The 19,203-nt window shown below is 41.2% G+C and overlaps 1 protein-coding gene across 1 annotated transcript in view; it reads left to right on the top strand.

Annotated features, from left to right (window-relative positions):
• Positions 1-19,203, top strand: part of LOC139381577 (adhesion G protein-coupled receptor B3) — a 352,141-nt gene that overhangs the window by 125,601 nt on the left and 207,337 nt on the right. The window contains exons 3-4 of the mRNA XM_071125220.1: positions 13,581-13,691; positions 17,653-17,814. Of these exons, the coding sequence (XP_070981321.1) occupies positions 13,581-13,691; positions 17,653-17,814 (273 nt within the window). The remainder of the gene's footprint in view (positions 1-13,580; positions 13,692-17,652; positions 17,815-19,203) is intronic.

Raw genomic sequence — 19,203 nt, 5'->3', positions numbered from 1 at the left:
TTAGAGCAAAGGGTACTTGCAATTCCCAGATAGTGGGTGCGATTCCTGCGACCACCCAGTCTCCTTGGATAAAAGTGTCTGCTAAATGGCATTTTCTACACATTCTATTAATGTGTTGATGAATATTTGCCTCTCCTAAATATTACCACTGTTATTTGAGGGAGACTGATCATGGCCATTACAATATTGAAATCTAGCCCCTAAACCAAATGGACAAATTTCAATATCACCACAACACCGTTATCAATGTTCAATGAATTTGTATGCTGTAATCATGGTTTTATCCGTAACCATGCAATCAGTCATCTATAATGATGCCGTTATCATTGGTATAGTCCCAAATTACAGGCCATGAACTCAAAATCATGTAAAGGCATGTCACATAAAATGGCCCCCAATCTAGCAGATACCAACAAAAAAAAACATATTTAACCTTTGAACCACTTTGAACCTAAACCATAGATGGCTATAAATGTGACTTTGTTGCGTGTTAGGCACCCAAAGTAATGCTGATAGGAAGGTAGGGTTGTCCTTGAATATTGATAGGAAGGTAGGGTTGTCCTTGAATGCTGATAGGAAGGTAGGGTTGTCCTTGAATATTGATAGGAAGGTAGGGTTGTCCTTGAATATTGATAGTAAGGTAGGGTTGTCCTTGAATACTGGTAGGAAGGCAGGGTTGTCCTTGAATACTGATAGTAAGGTAGGGTTGTCCTTGAATACTGATAGGAAGGTAGGGTTGTCCTTGAATATTGATAGGAAGGTAGGGTTGTCCTTGAATGCTGATAGGAAGGTAGGGTTGTCCTTGAATATTGATAGGAAGGTAGGGTTGTCCTTGAATACTGATAGTAAGGCAAGGTTGTCCTTGAATATTGATAGTAAGGCAGGGTTGTCCTTGAATACTGATAGTAAGGCAAGGTTGTCCTTGAATACTGATAGTAAGGCAGGGTTGTCCTTGAATGCTGATAGTAAGGCAGGGTTGTCCTTGAATACTGATAGTAAGGCAGGGTTGTCCTTGAATACTGATAGTAAGGCAGGGTTGTCCTTGAACGCTGATAGTAAGGCAGGGTTGTCCTTGAATGCTGATAGTAAGGTAGGGTTGTCCTTGAATGCTGATAGTAAGGTAGGGTTGTCCTTGAATGCTGATAGTAAGGTAGGGTTGTCCTTGAATATTGATAGGAAGGTAGGATTGTCCTTGAATACTGATAGTAAGGCAGGGTTGTCCTTGAATGCTGGTAGGAAGGCAGGGTTGTCCTTGAATGCTGATAGTAAGGTAGGGATGTCCTTGAATATTGATAGGAAGGTAGGGTTGTCCTTGAATACTGATAGTAAGGCAGGGTTGTCCTTGAATACTGATAGTAAGGCAGGGTTGTCCTTGAATGCTAATAGTAAGGCAGGGTTGTCCTTGAATACTGATAGTAAGGTAGGGTTGTCCTTGAATACTGATAGGAAGGTAGGGTTGTCCTTGAATACTGATAGGAAGGTAGGGTTGTCCTTGAATGGGTTGTCCTTGAATACTGATAGTAAGGTAGGGTTGTCCTTGAATAGGAAGGTAGGGTTGTCCTTGAATAATGATAGGAAGGTAGGGTTGTCTTGAATAGATAGGAAGGTAGGGTTGTCCTTGAATGCTGATAGGAAGGTAGGGTTGTCCTTGAATACTGATAGGAAGGTAGGGTTGTCCTTGAATACTGATAGGAAGGTAGGGTTGTCCTTGAATACTGATAGGAAGGTAGGGTTGTCCTTGAATACTGATAGGAAGGTAGGGTTGTCCTTGAATACTGATAGTAAGGTAGGGTTGTCCTTGAATACTGATAGGAAGGTAGGGTTGTCCTTGAATACTGATAGTAAGGTAGGGTTGTCCTTGAATACTGATAGGAAGGTAGGGTTGTCCTTGAATACTGATAGGAAGGTAGGGTTGTCCTTGAATACTGATAGTAAGGTAGGGTTGTCCTTGAATACTGATAGTAAGGTAGGGTTGTCCTTGAATACTGATAGTAAGGTAGGGTTGTCCTTGAATACTGATAGTAAGGTAGGGTTGTCCTTGAATACTGATAGTAAGGTAGGGTTGTCCTTGAATACTGATAGTAAGGTAGGGTTGTCCTTGAATACTGATAGTAAGGTAGGGTTGTCCTTGAATACTGATAGGAAGGTAGGGTTGTCCTTGAATACTGATAGTAAGGTAGGGTTGTCCTTGAATACTGATAGTAAGGTAGGGTTGTCCTTGAATACTGATAGGAAGGTAGGGTTGTCCTTGAATACTGATAGTAAGGTAGGGTTGTCCTTGAATACTGATAGTAAGGTAGGGTTGTCCTTGAATACTGATAGTAAGGTAGGGTTGTCCTTGAATACTGATAGTAAGGTAGGGTTGTCCTTGAATACTGATAGGAAGGTAGGGTTGTCCTTGAATACTGATAGTAAGGTAGGGTTGTCCTTGAATACTGATAGTAAGGTAGGGTTGTCCTTGAATACTGATAGGAAGGTAGGGTTGTCCTTGAATACTGATAGTAAGGTAGGGTTGTCCTTGAATACTGATAGTAAGGTAGGGTTGTCCTTGAATACTGATAGTAAGGCAGGGTTGTCCTTGAATACTGATAGTAAGGCAGGGTTGTCCTTGAATACTGATAGTAAGGTAGGGTTGTCCTTGAATACTGATAGGAAGGTAATACTGATAGGGCAGGGTTGTCCTTGAATACTGATAGGAAGGCAGGGTTGTCCTTGAATACTGATAGTAAGGTAGGGTTGTCCTTGAATACTGATAGTAAGGTAGGGTTGTCCTTGAATACTGATAGTAAGGTAGGGTTGTCCTTGAATACTGATAGGATGGTAGGGTTGTCCTTGAATACTGATAGTAAGGCAGGGTTGTCCTTGAATACTGATAGTAAGGTAGGGTTGTCCTTGAATACTGATAGGAAGGTAGGGTTGTCCTTGAATACTGATAGTAAGGTAGGGTTGTCCTTGAATACTGATAGTAAGGTAGGGTTGTCCTTGAATACTGATAGTAAGGTAGGGTTGTCCTTGAATACTGATAGTAAGGTAGGGTTGTCCTTGAATACTGATAGGAAGGTAGGGTTGTCCTTGTACGCTGATGATTAAGGTTTTCTTTTAAATCCACAATTTGGATCCCTCCACAGCCTCATAGAGGGTCTAGATCGTTTTTCTAACCTCTCTAGATTACAACCAAATTATGATAGGTGTACTATATTATGTATTTGAATTTTACCAATAAAATGCTCTGACAGTGAAGTGGACATACTCGGTATTCATATCGCCAATATAAAGAAATCATCTCAATACAAAACATTTTAACAGAACGTTAGCAAAAATAGGTACTATCTTGTTACCATGGAAAGGAAAATACCTGTCTATTTGTGGAAAAATCACCCTGATTAACTCTTTAGACATATACAAGTTTACCTATCTGCTTATGGCTTTGCTTATACCTAGCGACTTATTTTTTTAATTATATGAGCAAAACATTTTCCATTTTATTTGCAATGGCAATCCAGACAAAATTAAACGGCCTATTTATATAATGAATATGAATTCGGAGAGCAGATACCTTGACAGCCCTGAAAGAACTTCATTGGACTCTATGTAAACTGGAAACCACATATCCTGAGGCTGTATTTATTGTAGCTGGGAATTTTAGCAAAGCTAATCTGAATGCAAGGCTCCCTAAATTTGATCAGCATATCGAATGCGCGTCCAGGGCTGGCAGCATTCTGGATCATTGCTACTCTAACTTCCGCGACGCATACAAAGCCCTCCCTCGCCCTCCTTTCGGCACATCAGACCACGACTACGTTTTGTTGTTCCCAGTCTATAGGCAGAAACTAAAACAGGAAACGCCCATGCTCAGGTCTGTTCAACGATGGTCCGACCAATCTGATTCTTAAAGATTGCTTCGATCACGTGGACTGGGATACGTTCCAAATAGCCTCACACAACAACATTGATGTATACGCTAATTCGGTGAGTGAGTTTATTAGCAAGTGCATCGGTGATGTCGTACCCACAGTGACTATTAAAACCTTCCCCTACCAGAAACCATGGATTAATGGCAGCATTCGCGCAAAACTAAAAGCGCAAACCACTGCTTTTAATCAAGGCAGGCGACTGGAAACATGACCAAATACAAACAGTGTAGCTATTCCCTCCGCAAGGCATTTAAACAAGCTAAATGTCAGCATAGAGACAATGTAGAGTCACAATTCAATGGCTCAGAGAGAAGACGTATGTGGCAGGGTCTACAGTCAATCATGGATTACAAAAAGAAAACCAGCCCCATCGCGGACACCAACGTCTTGCTCCCTGACAAACTAAACAACTTCTTTGCTCGCTTTGAGGACAATACAGTACCACTGACACGGCCCGCTACCAAAACCTGCTGGCTCTCCATCACCATGTCCAACGTGAGTAAAACATTTAAACGTGTTAACCCTTGCAAGCCTGCCGGCACAGACGGCATCCCTAGCCGCCTCCTCAGAGCATGCACAGACAAGCTGGCTGGTGTGTTTACGAACGTATTCAATCAACGCCTATCCCAGTCTGCTGTTCCCACATGCTTCAAGAGGGCCACCATTGTTGCTGCTCCCAAGAAATCTAAGGTTACTGAGCTAAATGACTATCACCCCGTAGCACTCACTTCCGTCATCATGAAGTGCTTTGAGAGACTAGTCAAGGATCAGATCACCTCCACCGTACCTGACACCCTAGACCCACTCTAATTTGCTTACCGCACCAATAGGTCCACAGACGACGCAATCGCAATTACACTGCACACTGCCCTAACCCATCTGGACAAGAGGAATACCTATGTAAGAATGCTGTTCATCAATTACAGCTCAGCATTTAACACCATAGTGCCCTCCAAACTCATCATTAAGCTTGAGACCCTGGGCCTCATATAATTCAGGCCTTACCTTTGAAGATCTTATTTTGTTGGCACTCCAAAATGTCCCATAAACATCACAAATGGTCCTTTTGTTCGATAAATTATGTTGTTATATCCCCAGAATGTCCATTTATTTGTCACGTTTGATTCAGAAAAACATCAGTTCCAACTCGAACAAACATGACTACAAATGATCTAATAAGTTACCTGTAAGCTTGGTCCAAACATTTCAAACAACTTTCCTAATCCAACTTTAGGTATTTTAAAACTTAAATAATTTATCTAATTTAAGACGGAATATACTGTGTTCAATAGTGGATACAATTAAAGTGGAGCGAGCCCCAGGTCGCGCGCCACAAACAAAACAGTCCACTAGGCTCAACACCCAGAAAGGAAAGGGCTATTTCTTCATTACTCAAAAGAAAAACATATACCACTTTCTAAAGACTGTTGACATCTAGTGGAAGCCATAGGAACTGCAACCAGGAGCCTCATTCCCATAGAAAACAATTGAAATCACAGTGAACTCAAAAAAACATTTCCTGGATGGTTTGTCCTTGGGATTTCGCCTGCCAAAGGAGTTCTGTTATTCTCACATACATTATTTTAGAGGGTTTTCTATCCAAATCTACAAATGATATGCATATCCTAGCTTCTTGGCCTGAGTAGCAGGCAGTTTACTTTGGGCACACTATTCATCTGGACGTCAGAATACCGCCCCCACAAAGAAGTTAATCCACCAGAAAAGACAGAACAAATATTATGGCTAAACTCAAATATACTAATTCATAAAAATATATATTTTTGGAGAACATTTAAAAAAATATATAATCTTTGTAAATTATTTCATAAAGAAGACTGGTGGTGTAATGTCACACATGCAACACAAATATATGGAAATGTCTGCTCTATCCAAAATTACAACCAACTAGTGGAAGGGGGAAAAGTAAAGGACTTGTCTGTCGGCCCTGCATTAAAGACGAAAATTGGTTAAAAGAAATTGTGATAAATAAAAAAGTATATCAGTTTAATTTATGTACCAAAAAATTGACAGCTGTGCCATACAGACTGCTAAATAGTTGGAAAGAGATTTTCGATGTACCATGTCATGTGAACTGATACACAAAATGACACTGGATTCAGTTTTTCAATTCAAATTATACACAATTCTTGCAACCAATAGAATGTTACACTGTATACAGAGTATGAGGGATACACCCATCCCAGCTCTGCAGATTTTGCTGCGAAGAGACAGAATCATTAGATCATAGGTTCAGAACTTTTGTGAAACAGCACAGTTTAACAATATATGGCAAATAGAAATCAAAACTGGATGGTGATCAGAGATAGATGGGAGGGGTTGATGGGAGCTGAAGGATGGGACTGGATGGTGTTCAGAGATAGATGGGAGGGGTTGAAGGGAGCTGAAGGATGGGACTGGATGGTGTTAAGAGATAGATGGGAGGGGTTGAGTGGAGCTGAAGGATGGGACTGGATGGTGTTCAGAGATAGATGGGAAGGGTTGAGGGGAGCTGAAGGATGGGACTGGATGGTGTTCAGAGATAGATGGGAAGGGTTGAGGGGAGCTGAAGGATGGGACTAGATGGTGTTAAGAGATAGATGGGAGGGGTTGAGTGGAGCTGAAGGATGGGACTGGATGGTGTTCAGAGATAGATGGGAAGGGTTGAGGGGAGCTGAAGGATGGGACTGGATGGTGTTCAGAGATAGATGGGAGGGGTTGAGTGGAGCTGAAGGGTGGGACTGGATGGTGTAGAGAGATAGATGGGAGGGGTTGAGGGGAGATGAAGGATGGGATTGGATGCGGTTCAGAGATAGATGGAAGAGGTTGAGGGGAGCTGAAGGATGGGACTAAAAACAAATAAAAGATAACTATTGTAAAATATACTGTGTCTGTAAAATGGATATAGTATGTACAAGCTGGAAGTAGAAGCCTAAGTGTTGTTGTCTATTAGGGGAGGGGTGGAGGGTTAGGGGAAAATAATAAAGCAAAATATATTTTAAAAATAAATATATATATATATGATGTGTATATTTACCCCCCCCCCCAAATATATGGGGTTTGGAAATGATGCAGACAATTGATGTAAGCCACAACCTATCTGCAATATTAAAGGTGAGGGGTTGTCCTTGAATGCCACCCAATCATCTCCTTGTATACAGTACAGATGTATCTTCATAGCACAGTCACACCTACATTATAAGATACTGTCCTGACTGAGACCCACCATAAACATATCCCCTGGTCAGCACTTCTTCCGTCTCTCCTCTCACCCCTTCTATTAATGGACGCAGACAGTAACAACTGTAATGTTGTGCTGTACCATCTTCAGGACTGTAAACCATGGCTGTGTCCCAAATGGGACCCTTTTCTCCATTTAGTGTACCAAAGGGCTCTGGTCAAAATAAATGCACTATATAGGGAATAGGTTGCCATTTGGGAAACACACCATGCTTTGCCAGTCTGTTCGTGTCATTGAGGTTAACCTTCAGTTGCTACTAGGGATTTGCATGTGAAATCAGGTAACGGATTACTTATTGTACAGCAGACCTGGGTTTAAAAACTATTTGAAATCCTTTGAAAATACTTTCAAAATTTGCCTTTGCCTTTAGGGGCTAGGTGGGTGAGATTTGCAGTTTTGGGACTATTCCGTTGGTCCATTAAGCCAGGCCAACTCAGTCAAGCAGAGATGTAGTGTCTGAAATGTGTTCAAATAGTACTTGAACCCAGGTCTGCTGTGCAATATTGAAGACAGATTTAAGTGGATTATTTGAGCAAATAGCATTCCCAGCCATCACCATCTCTGTGTGAGGGTTTGTCTTTTCTTCATGACAGTACTTGTCTTTTGCTGGCACTTGGCTCATGAATGTATTGTATTCTGTAGTGGATGTTAAGATGTCATCATGCTATTCAGTCATTATTGACTTTGGGAATAGAAATCTATGTAGGCGTATAATGATTTCTCTACCATTGTACAGTATATGCCAGGCTATAAATAACAAACCTGCTTCTTTTCAAAGTACTTTGACCCCTAGCTAATAGCGACAGTGTTGAAAATGGTGTAAATACACACAACCTTAAAAGGCAGCACGTTCCTGTACAACGCGGTTTGAAGTGAGTCGATGTAGGTGAGCTACCTGAAGAATGCTAACAGAAAGATCCATCCACTCCCATCCGTTTCCATGCAACAATGATAATGTTAAATACACTACTAAGCCATATTTTGGGTCACTGACCCCATACTGCAGATCCACAGATTATTTGGTAGTTATCCATAAACAAGGTTAAATTGTCATTTGTCTGATCCAGCCCTTTAAGCACAGGCATCGATGTAATGTTTTTTTGAATAGCCTTTTGAATAGCTTGGACCTTGACTGCTGTGCTGCGGCTGCTCATCCATTTTACCTCATTGTGCTTATGTTGCACCACATTTCCATGGTACCCTGTTTTTGCTTTGGGCTCCGCTCTGCTCTGCTCCCCTACCTACCTGGACTGTAATGATGCACTGCTAGCCTTTCACAATATATAATACCGTATAAATCTACAAGCAACACATCATCATCTGTAAGCTGTGGGTGCAAAAGATGGCTCAGTCCATTGCTTTTTCGGGATAGGGTTATTGTCTGAGTAAGGCGCAGAGAGAGAGAGAGAGAGAGGGGAGGGGGTGAGAGAGACAGGAAGAGAGAGAGAGGGGAGGGGGTGAGAGAGAGAGACAGGGAGAGAGAGAGAGAGAGAGAGAGAGAGAGAGAGAGAGAGAGAGAGAGAGAGAGACCGGAAGATACAGGAAGAGAGAGAGAGAGAGAGAGAGAGAGAGAGAGAGAGAGAGAGAGAGAGAGAGAGAGAGAGGGAAGGGGGTGAGAGAGACAGGAAGAGAGAGAGAGGGGAGGGGGTGAGAGAGAGAGACAGGGAGAGAGAGAGAGAGAGAGAGAGAGAGAGAGAGAGAGAGAGAGAGAGAGAGAGAGAGAGAGAGAGAGAGAGAGAGAGAGAGAGAGAGAGAGAGAGAGAGAGGTCGATCCATTCCCATCAAGTATCTGGGACAATGTCCCGACAGCTAGGTGTCTGGCCTGGTCTGGTCAGACTTTAATCTAGATAGTGACTATCACCATTCATCACCAGAGGTAACTCAGAACATTGTGTGTGGGGACCATCTCCTTCTCCTGAGATGTGGTTCAGTCCATCGTACCAAGACTCTTTGACAACCATTGATGTGATGTGGTTTTGACGAGGCATTGGAGCTCACACACACACACACACACACACACACACACACACACACACACACACACACACACACACACACACACACACACACACACACACACACACACACACACACACACACACAGTCTTGTTTCTTCTACTCATCATAATATTAACAGAATGTCCCATCACAAAAAGCCATCACAAGAAAGAAATGTGAGACAGTAAAAATACATCATCATGTTTGTTCCTGATTGACATGATACACAATTACTAAAGACAGAGAGATCAAGAACTCGAAATACAAGAACGCTAAAAGTAGTTCTTTACGAAGTCAAGAGTTTATTGTGAGGATTTTGCCCCAAGTGTTAGGTGATTTTGGGGTTAAGTACAAGTGAATTGAATTGAATGATATAATCGAGTCACCGTTCTAAAAATGAGGTTATGCTGAAGTGCTACTGAAATAACTTTGATTTAATTGTATTAACAACGTCCCATAGTATAACCTGTTGAGGTAGAATGTGTTCTGCTGAAGGCTAGAACATTACCTCAAGGTGCCTTAATATTCTAGCTGTCTTTAAAGATGATGGATGTTGTCCAGAATACCCTTAGCAACCCACGATGAGTCCTACTTCATAATGTGTTTATTGAAATGGAATCAAACAGGTTGGAACAGGAGGATGCAGTCAAGCTGCCAGGGAAAACATACACCCACATAAAGCTGTTTCACCCACTTGATTCAAGTCAAGGGCAACATTCCCCATCAATGTTCCTTCCTGGGTCTTTAGAAATGTGTCAGAGACCATTTAAGACAGCATTGAGAGATCAGGAACATCTACATTATGTATGTGACATGTCCTGGTGTATAGCGGTGATCATGAATCATCGTGATGACAATCACGTCCCGGTTATTAACTCTCCAGGTTACCTTCTGCCAATGACTGGTTTCAGTACAACGTATACTAATGGCCACCTCATCAGAACAGTAATATGAACCAGATTTGGAAATCTATGCTCTTTCAGAATACTGTGCCTACCTGAACCTTACTGTGCTGGTTCTGGTATTTCCCCCTCACATTGTCCTTTTCAGGTTCCATCAGCTATGGTGATGGCAGGATGAGTAACCAGGATGAGTACCAGGCCAGCACAGTACAGCTCAGCTTGGCTCGGCTTAGTAGTCTGAAAGGGGTTCTTTGTATGGGTTTTCCAATACTCAGTGGTTCTTGGTGTTGGATTAATGCTGGTTCTGTTGTGATTCCCGATTAGTATCAAAAGCATGGCTGTGTTGTACTGGTACTTAGTTCTAGTCAGTGTGCCTCTCTCCTCTTTGACACTGCCCACCCATACCCATCACACATACAGTACATTACCTACTGGGAGAAATACTGCATCAGATCTGAGACTGCAGACAATATGCCCCCAAACATCCTCACTACTCCAGACAATATAACCCCAAACATTGTCACTACTCCAGACAATATGCCCCCAAACATCCTCACTACTCCAGACAAAATGACCCCAAACATCCTCACTACTCCAGACAATATGACCCCAAACATCCTCACTACTCCAGACAATATGACCCCGAACATCCTCACTACTCCAGACAATATGACCCCAAACACCCTCACTACTCCAGACAATATGACCCCAAACATCCTCACTACTCCAGACAATATAACCCCAAACACCCTCACTGCTCCAGACAATATGACCCCAAACACCCTCACTACTCCAGACAATATGACCCCAAACATCCTTACTACTCCAGACAATATGACCCCAAACAACGTCACTACTCCAGACAATATGACCCCAAACATCCTTACTACTCCAGACAATATGACCCCAAACATCCTCACTACTCCAGACAATATGATCCCAAATATCCTCACTACTCCAGACAATATGACCCCAAACATCCTTACTACTCCAGACAATATAACCCCAAACATCCTTACTACTCCAGACAATATGACCCCAAACACCCTCACTACTCCAGACAATATGACCCCAAACATCCTCACTACTCCAGACAATATGACCCCAAACATCCTCACTACTCCAGACAATATAACCCCAAACACCCTCACTACTCCAGACAATATGACCCCAAACATCCTCACTACTCCAGAAAATATAACCCCAAACACCCTCACTACTCCAGAAAATATAACCCCAAACATCCTCACTACTCCAGACAATATAACCCCAAACATCGTCACTACTCCAGACAATATGACCCCAAACATCCTCACTACTCCAGACAATATGATCCCAAACATTGTCACTACTCCAGACAATATAACCCCAAACATCCTCACTACTCCAGACAATATGACCCCAAACATCCTCACTACTCCAGACAATATGATCCCAAACATTGTTACTACTCCAGACAATATAACCCCAAACATCCTCACTACTCCAGACAATATGACCCCAAACATCCTCACTGCTCCAGACAATATGACCCCAAACATCCTCACTACTCCAGACAATATGACCCCAAACATCCTCACTGCTCCAGACAATATGACCCCAAACACCCTCACTACTCCAGACAATATGACCCCAAACATCCTCACTACTCCAGACAATATGACCCCAAACATCCTCACTACTCCAGACAATATAACCCCAAACATCCTCACTACTCCAGACAATATAACCCCAAACATCGTCACTACTCCAGACAATATGACCCCAAACATCCTCACTACTCCAGACAATATGATCCCAAACATTGTCACTACTCCAGACAATATAACCCCAAACATCCTCACTACTCCAGACAATATGACCCCAAACATCCTCACTACTCCAGACAATATGATCCCAAACATTGTTACTACTCCAGACAATATAACCCCAAACATCCTCACTACTCCAGACAATATGACCCCAAACATCCTCACTGCTCCAGACAATATGACCCCAAACACCCTCACTACTCCAGACAATATGACCCCAAACACCCTCACTACTCCAGACAATATGACCCCAAACACCCTCACTGCTCCAGACAATATAACCCCAAACATCCTCACTACTCCAGACAATATGACCCCAAACACCCTCACTACTCCAGACAATATGACCCCAAACACCCTCACTGCTCCAGACAATATGACCCCAAACACCCTCACTACTCCAGACAATATAACCCCAAACATCCTCACTACTCCAGACAATATGACCCCAAACATCCTCACTACTCCAGACAATATGACCCCAAACATCCTCACTACTCCAGACAATATAACCCCAAACATTGTCACTACTCCAGACAATATGACCCCAAACATCCTCACTACTCCAGACAATATGACCCCAAAAATCCTCACTACTCCAGACAATATGACCCCCAACATCCTCACAGACGATGTTGTATGTATGGTTTACTCCACAGTACTAACACACACCTGCCATGTGAGGTGTCTGTCGTGTAACGCATATCACCTCCAGTGCATACTACTCCAAACGGATTGAAGAAAACACATACTCTATCTTTGCGTCGGCATGCTAGTCAAGTTTTTGAATAAAAAAGGACATTTGTTGCGAAATTTGTTACACCCCTTCACCGGGACTAAAAACCTATGCGGCCAAACATATCGCATCACCCATGTATTAATGGACAACAACAAAGGGAGTAACAATTATAATCAGACAGCTCAGAATACATTTCTCAGTTAATAGAACTTATGATGTTAAATTATTATAAAGTGATTTCCCAGACTCATAGTCTGTGTCCAAAATGGCACCCGATCACCTACATAGTGCACCACTATTGACCAGGGCCCATAGGGAACTATGTAGGGAATAGGGTGCCATTTGGGATGGACAAATATTCTACTGAGCTCAACTAATTACAAAAACAAAATGTCTGGAATCTGTTAAAGAAACTGTGGATCAATAGTATCATGTTATGTTCATGACCCTGACCCCCTCCTCTGTGGCTTCCAGATAGCTTACACATTCTTACTTTCATTTTCTTTTTTGTTTTTCTTGGGGGGTGGTTTGGGGGTGGTAGGGGTTGGGAGGGAGGGGGTGGTTTGGGGGTGGTAGGGGTTGGGAGGGAGGGGGTGGTTTGGGGGTGGTAGGGATTGGGAGGGAGGGGGTGGGGCTTGAGGAACTATGGGAAGTAATAGTGTCTTATTAAATTTGCATGTTTGCTATGTGTCTTAAGCTGTGCTTTTAAAGTCAATTAATACTCCTCCCAACTCACCCACGTTCGTTATAAATACGATGCATTGTTTCTTCTTATGCTTTAAAGTTAAAATGACAAGTTAAATATATATCTCCATATTTACTCTTGTATGGTCTTTGTTTCTAGCCATGTACAGTACTGCAGTTTTTCTACTATGCATCTATCGTTGAAAAACAGTTTGTAATACCTTTTATTTTGTGTCTCTGGAAGATTCCTACTGTTAAAGCCTAGCTTTCATTGAACCTCTATTTTGTCTCTAGAATATGGAATGATCGGCGAACATACTGTAAAAAGTCAGCGACCCAGATCAGTCTTTGACACAAAGGCCCTGCAGGAGCAAGCTGAATCTGCTAAATTTATGGCACAAACTGGTAATACAATAGTTATGTTTCTTTCACCTTTTATTTTGTTAACTATAAACTTAATGTCATCTAGGTCACTTGCATGCTCTTTCTTGTGCTGCACCTTTTAGGTGACAATGTTTCTGTATTTTAATAACCTCCTACTACCTCCTCCTTCTTCTGTTGCTATTCACATTAAAACCCACTAGACAAATGTTCCTTTTCCCTTTGAGTATTTACTTAGAATAACAACTAGAATTGGGCTCCCTGGGTCTCTGTTCATTTGTTGTTACACAGCGAGTTGGCAAGTGCATTACTCGTTTCTCAAATATTAAAGGCTAGGTAAAATTGTGCCCTGTCACAGTTAATAATCTCCTTAAAAATGTGCCTAATAACATTTGAAAAATGTCCTTCATCGACAACTCCTACTGCCTTCGGCAAGAGTGAAACGCATACTGAATAAAAAATGGGTTTGATAAATAATGTTTAATGTAAGATAAATAAACAAAAATCTTAACTTAAACCAGTCGAATATACTAAAATATAGTGATGATTGTATCCATTCTAAAGTTGCAGGAGGATAGAAATGAATTGAAAAGCATCTTTATTGCTGCTCCAGATCCACATAGAGGGTTTCTAGGCTCAATCCAAACGGACTGCCATAAAGGCTATTCTTTTTTTTCTTTTTTTCCCCCCTTTCCTTTCTAATTTCGTTTTTAAAAAATACATGTTTCTGGGTTCCGTTAATTGTTTGTTTGGCTTTTAATTTATTTATTTTAAACCCAATTTCACCTCATTTGTTGTTACTTTTAAATCTGTGACATTGATCAACACACCTGCCTTACTTTCATTTTAATTTGCAAATCCACTTTGTTGTTTACTAAATCCTAACAGCATGTCTCCATTCCAACACGCTGTGGGAGTGTGTTATTTATCTCTTATGGACCCCATCACTTTGCTCTTCAGTTCTTCCATTCTTAGATTGCCTAATTGACTCTCCCTGTACTTCTTCATCTTACCAATTGATCCACCTTTCAAAGTCTATTATAATTCTGATCAGACCAATTATATATAATAGGGTTTACAGTATATCCCTATTGGGTTGAATCAATCTATATCAGTCCTATTATACTGCAGCTTAGTGACGCAATACGGAGGAAATCTTCATAAGATTTCAATTACATATAAATGTATTCAGAGCTGAAATTTCCAAATCTCTTATGCAAATAAAGCCTCGTTGAAATTGAACATAACACGCACATCTTAAACTATAATCAAAATATTTGAACGTTGTCTTCTTGCTTTCTAACACACAACTACGCTATCTTGGATTGTTCTATTCACCCGACCTACTTAGCTCAATGCCAAGGGTGTTAGCATAACCAAGGTTAGCATTTATTCCATTTATTCAGCATTTCATGGCTTTTGGATTTGTGACATTATCATATTTTTACATTGAAAGGCCTCACCCAGGACAGACTGATGCATTGTGGACCTTCGCTGTCAATAAGGCAATGCTTTTGTTATTGGGAATTACCACCTAACGGCACACACATAAGCAAATTCACTACACATGTGTTTATATACAATCAGTGTATGAAGTTGTACCTCTGAGAATTAAACTGGTATACTTGGTATACACTCCTAGAAAGAAGGGTTCCAAAAGGGTTCTTTGGCTGTCCCCATAGGATACCCATTCTTGATTCCAGGTAGAACCCTTTTTGGTTCCAGGTAGAGCCCTTTTGAGTTCCATGTAAAACCCTCTGTCGAAAATGGAAGCAAAAATGTTCTTCAAAGGGTTCTCATATGGGGACAGCTGAAGAATCCTTTTAGGTTCTAGAAACAACCTTTTTATCTAACTGTATGGTTCTAGAGACAGTTGACTAGTGTACATTTAAATATTCAGTAGCAACAGTTAAAACACGTCATAATAGGAGTGTGACACACCAGCAGACCTTTTGTCACATTCTGCTGTTTGGAAAAATAGTATTTTATGAACCCCATGCAAACTGGCACTGTGAATGTTACTTCCATGCAACAAGCTCCATGCAACAATCTTCTGAATAAAATGAAAAGGGGAGTTTTTCTTCCCTCTCGCTTCCCTAGTACTCTTAAGAAAAATATAAACGGGCAATTAAAAAAAAAACATGTTTTCACAAATTGTGATCAAACACTAATTAATATGCATTGGAGTTAGATCCTCTCTGGTTGTCAAGGAAACTGCACTGTAGACTGTAGTGCTGTAACACTGCTGTGGGATCCATACTCTAGACTTCTCATTTATTAACTCTCCATTCAAGTTGAACTTTTATTTCACTAGTAGATGTCCTTCTTGCATGCAACCATGTTCTTTTACATTTTATAGAGCTTTTTGAAACATTTTATTTGGTTTTATTGATGCATGTGTCAGTATGAAAGATGCAGATGAAATGTAGCTGTAAGATGTAACACCTTTTAGTCAGGTAAATGGCCGAATCCCTTAATGTGATCAGAAGTAACACTGGGGCCTGTGATGTGGAGCTTTGCTGTGATCTTTGAATAAATGTCCTTCAGAATAAATCTGACAAATGCTTAGTGTCAATTATGATCCATCTGTACAGTTCCTCCAAACCATTTGGGACTTTTACTATGATGCGTCTGTACAGTTCCTCCAAACCATTTAGGACTTTACTATGATCCATCTGTACAGTTCCTCCAAACCATTTAGGACTTTACTATGATCCATCTGTACAGTTCCTCCAAACCATTTGGGACTTTACTATGATCCATCTGTACAGTTCCTCCAAACCATTTGGGACTTTTACTTTGATCCATCTGTACAGTTCCTCCAGACCATTTGGGACTTTTACTATGATCCATCTGTACAGTTCCTCCAGACCATTTGGGACTTTTACTATGATCCATCTGTACAATTCCTCCAAACCATTTGGGACTTTACTATGATCCATCTGTACAGTTCCTCCAAACCACTTGGGACTTTTACTATGATCCATCTGTACAGTTCCTCCAAACCATTTGGGACTTTACTATGATCCATCTGTACAGTTCCTCCAAACCATTTGGGACTTTACTATGATCCATCTGTACAGTTCCTCCAAAGCATTTGGGACTTTACTATGATCCATCTGTACAGTTCCTCCAAACCATTTGGGACTTTACTATGATCCATCTGTACAGTTCCTCCAAACCATTTGGGACTTTACTATGATCCATCTGTACAGTTCCCCCAAACCATTTGGGACTTTACTATGATCCATCTGTACAGTTCCTCCAAACCATTTGGGACTTTACTATGATCCATCTGTACAGTTCCTCCAAACCATTTGGACTTTACTATGATCCATCTGTACAGTTCCTCCAAACCATTTCGACTTTACTATGATCCATCTGTACAGTTCCTCCAAACCATTTGGACTTTACTATGATCCATCTGTACAGTTCCTCCAAACCATTTGGACTTTACTATGATCCATCTGTACAGTTCCTCCAAACCATTTGGACTTTACTATGGCACAATAAGATTTTGTTCTTCTACTTGAGACTCCGTTCATGGGAGCCAGACAAGGTTTTTGAACAAACAGCTTTTTGACCAATTACTAGTCATAAAGGTTCTTGTTCCCTGCAATCACAATACAACAACACTTACAAAATGATGAATTGGAAATCAAAGGAACTGGATCAAGAGATATGGGGCCAATGACCAACAGAGTCGTGGTCTTCTCTCTTATTAAACATTTATCAAAGATCACATAAAGGTAAAACATGTCTATTTAGTTTAATATAAAGTTAATTAGGTTAATATCCCTCCCCATTAACGTAGCTTTGGGTTTAGAATAACTCCTCCCCCATTGCTCTACCTTGAAACCCAGCCCCAGCCCCAGCACAAAGCTCCCCCCCAGTATAGCCCCGCCCCCTGTAGCCCCACCCCCTGGGTTGATCATGTGACCGTGTTGCTGCATTTAACTGGTGTCACCCTTCTCCCTCCACACAGGTGAATCTGGTGCAGAGGAGTGGTCCCAGTGGAGCTCATGCTCAGTTTCATGCGGCCAAGGGTCGCAGGTGCGAACAAGAACATGTGGTTCACCATACGGAACACACTGCAGCGGCCCTTTAAGAGAGTCAAGGGTTTGCAATAACACTGTCCCCTGTCCAGGTAGTAATAGCTGCAGCATTATTACTTTACTTGTTATAACGTCTTTCTCCTTCCCCCTTCATTTTTCTATGTGTGCATTGTTGTGCTTGCTTTGAATTGACCATCAAACCAATGTTTTTGTTACTGTTTAGTTTGAACTTTTAACTAGTCTATTTGGTTATATTCTTATTACTTAATATTCTTATTTACTGTATTCTTCTTCTTATTATTATTATTGTTAGCCATCTATTATCTGGTGATGCTTTCTTCTCTTTGTGTATGTCACAGTGTTTTTCAGAAGTGTTGTCTATGTTATCCATCTCTTCCCATATAATGAGAAGTCATTTCACCACAACTCCTGAAATGATTGACAGTGATGTAGTTCTGTAGTTTTGCATGTTATGGAGATTAGGGAATTGTAGATTCTGGTTTGTGTCTCCAGGGTTCAGTGTGTATTCTTGAAGGTCAAGGTTAGTGGTATATTTGTATATATATTGCAGTATCTTTACATATTTATCTCGATGTAGGCTGTTACAGTAGTTGAGTTGATGAAATGTTGCCTAGATTTTTGCATACTTAGTCTGGTACCTAATATTTTGGGGTTGTTGGTCCAGTCGATGTATTTTGCTCCTCTGGGGTCTTTAGAATGTCATGACGTCTTACACTGTGGACAGATGTTGCGTTTTTTGGCAGAAGGTGAAAGTATTTTCTCATAAACACAACATTCCCCTACACAAGACAGTCATTGGTTATTCTTGGTGAATTGTGATTGAATGTGGCTCTAGAAGATGTATTACCTTCTGAATTGTGGAGACGAGACCCATCTTATGTGTGTGTCTACTGTATGTAGATATCCATGTGTTCAACAGCAGCTGTCATACTAATGTTAGTGTTTTTCCATCTGTTGATTTGCAGGGAATTTTAGGAGCCATTCTTCTATGTTCTTCTATGCTAATCTATTACATTTAGGCACAATGTCCTATAAAAGGTTTCACCCCCATCAGCTAATCAGAAATTCATGCGAGCAGCTCTCTGACATTTAGTCAGACGTAGTCCACATTAAGATGTGTCATGACTAAGTGTAGGGTTGGCAGTTTTCTCAAGGGTCAGACAAGAGGGCAAGACATTATTCCAAACCGTTTTCATTTACCATTTCGTACCTGACAAGCTTTGGTAGCTAGCTGAACTGATCCAACAAGCTCTGGTAGCTAGCTGAACTGACCCAACAAGCTCTGGTAGATATCTGAACTGACCCTACAGGCTCTGGTAGCTAGCTGAACTGACCCAACAAGCTCTGGTAGCTAGCTGAACTGACCCAACAAGCTCTGGTAGATATCTGAACTGACCCAACAAGATCTGGTAGCTAGCTGAACTGACCCGTCAAGCTCTGGTAGCTAGCTGAACTGACCC

Source organism: Oncorhynchus clarkii, chromosome 23, assembly GCF_045791955.1.
Source record: "Oncorhynchus clarkii lewisi isolate Uvic-CL-2024 chromosome 23, UVic_Ocla_1.0, whole genome shotgun sequence".
NCBI classification, from domain to species: domain Eukaryota; kingdom Metazoa; phylum Chordata; class Actinopteri; order Salmoniformes; family Salmonidae; genus Oncorhynchus; species Oncorhynchus clarkii.
The sequence above is the reverse complement of the archived record's forward strand: the minus strand, read 5'-3'. Positions and strand labels throughout refer to the sequence as shown.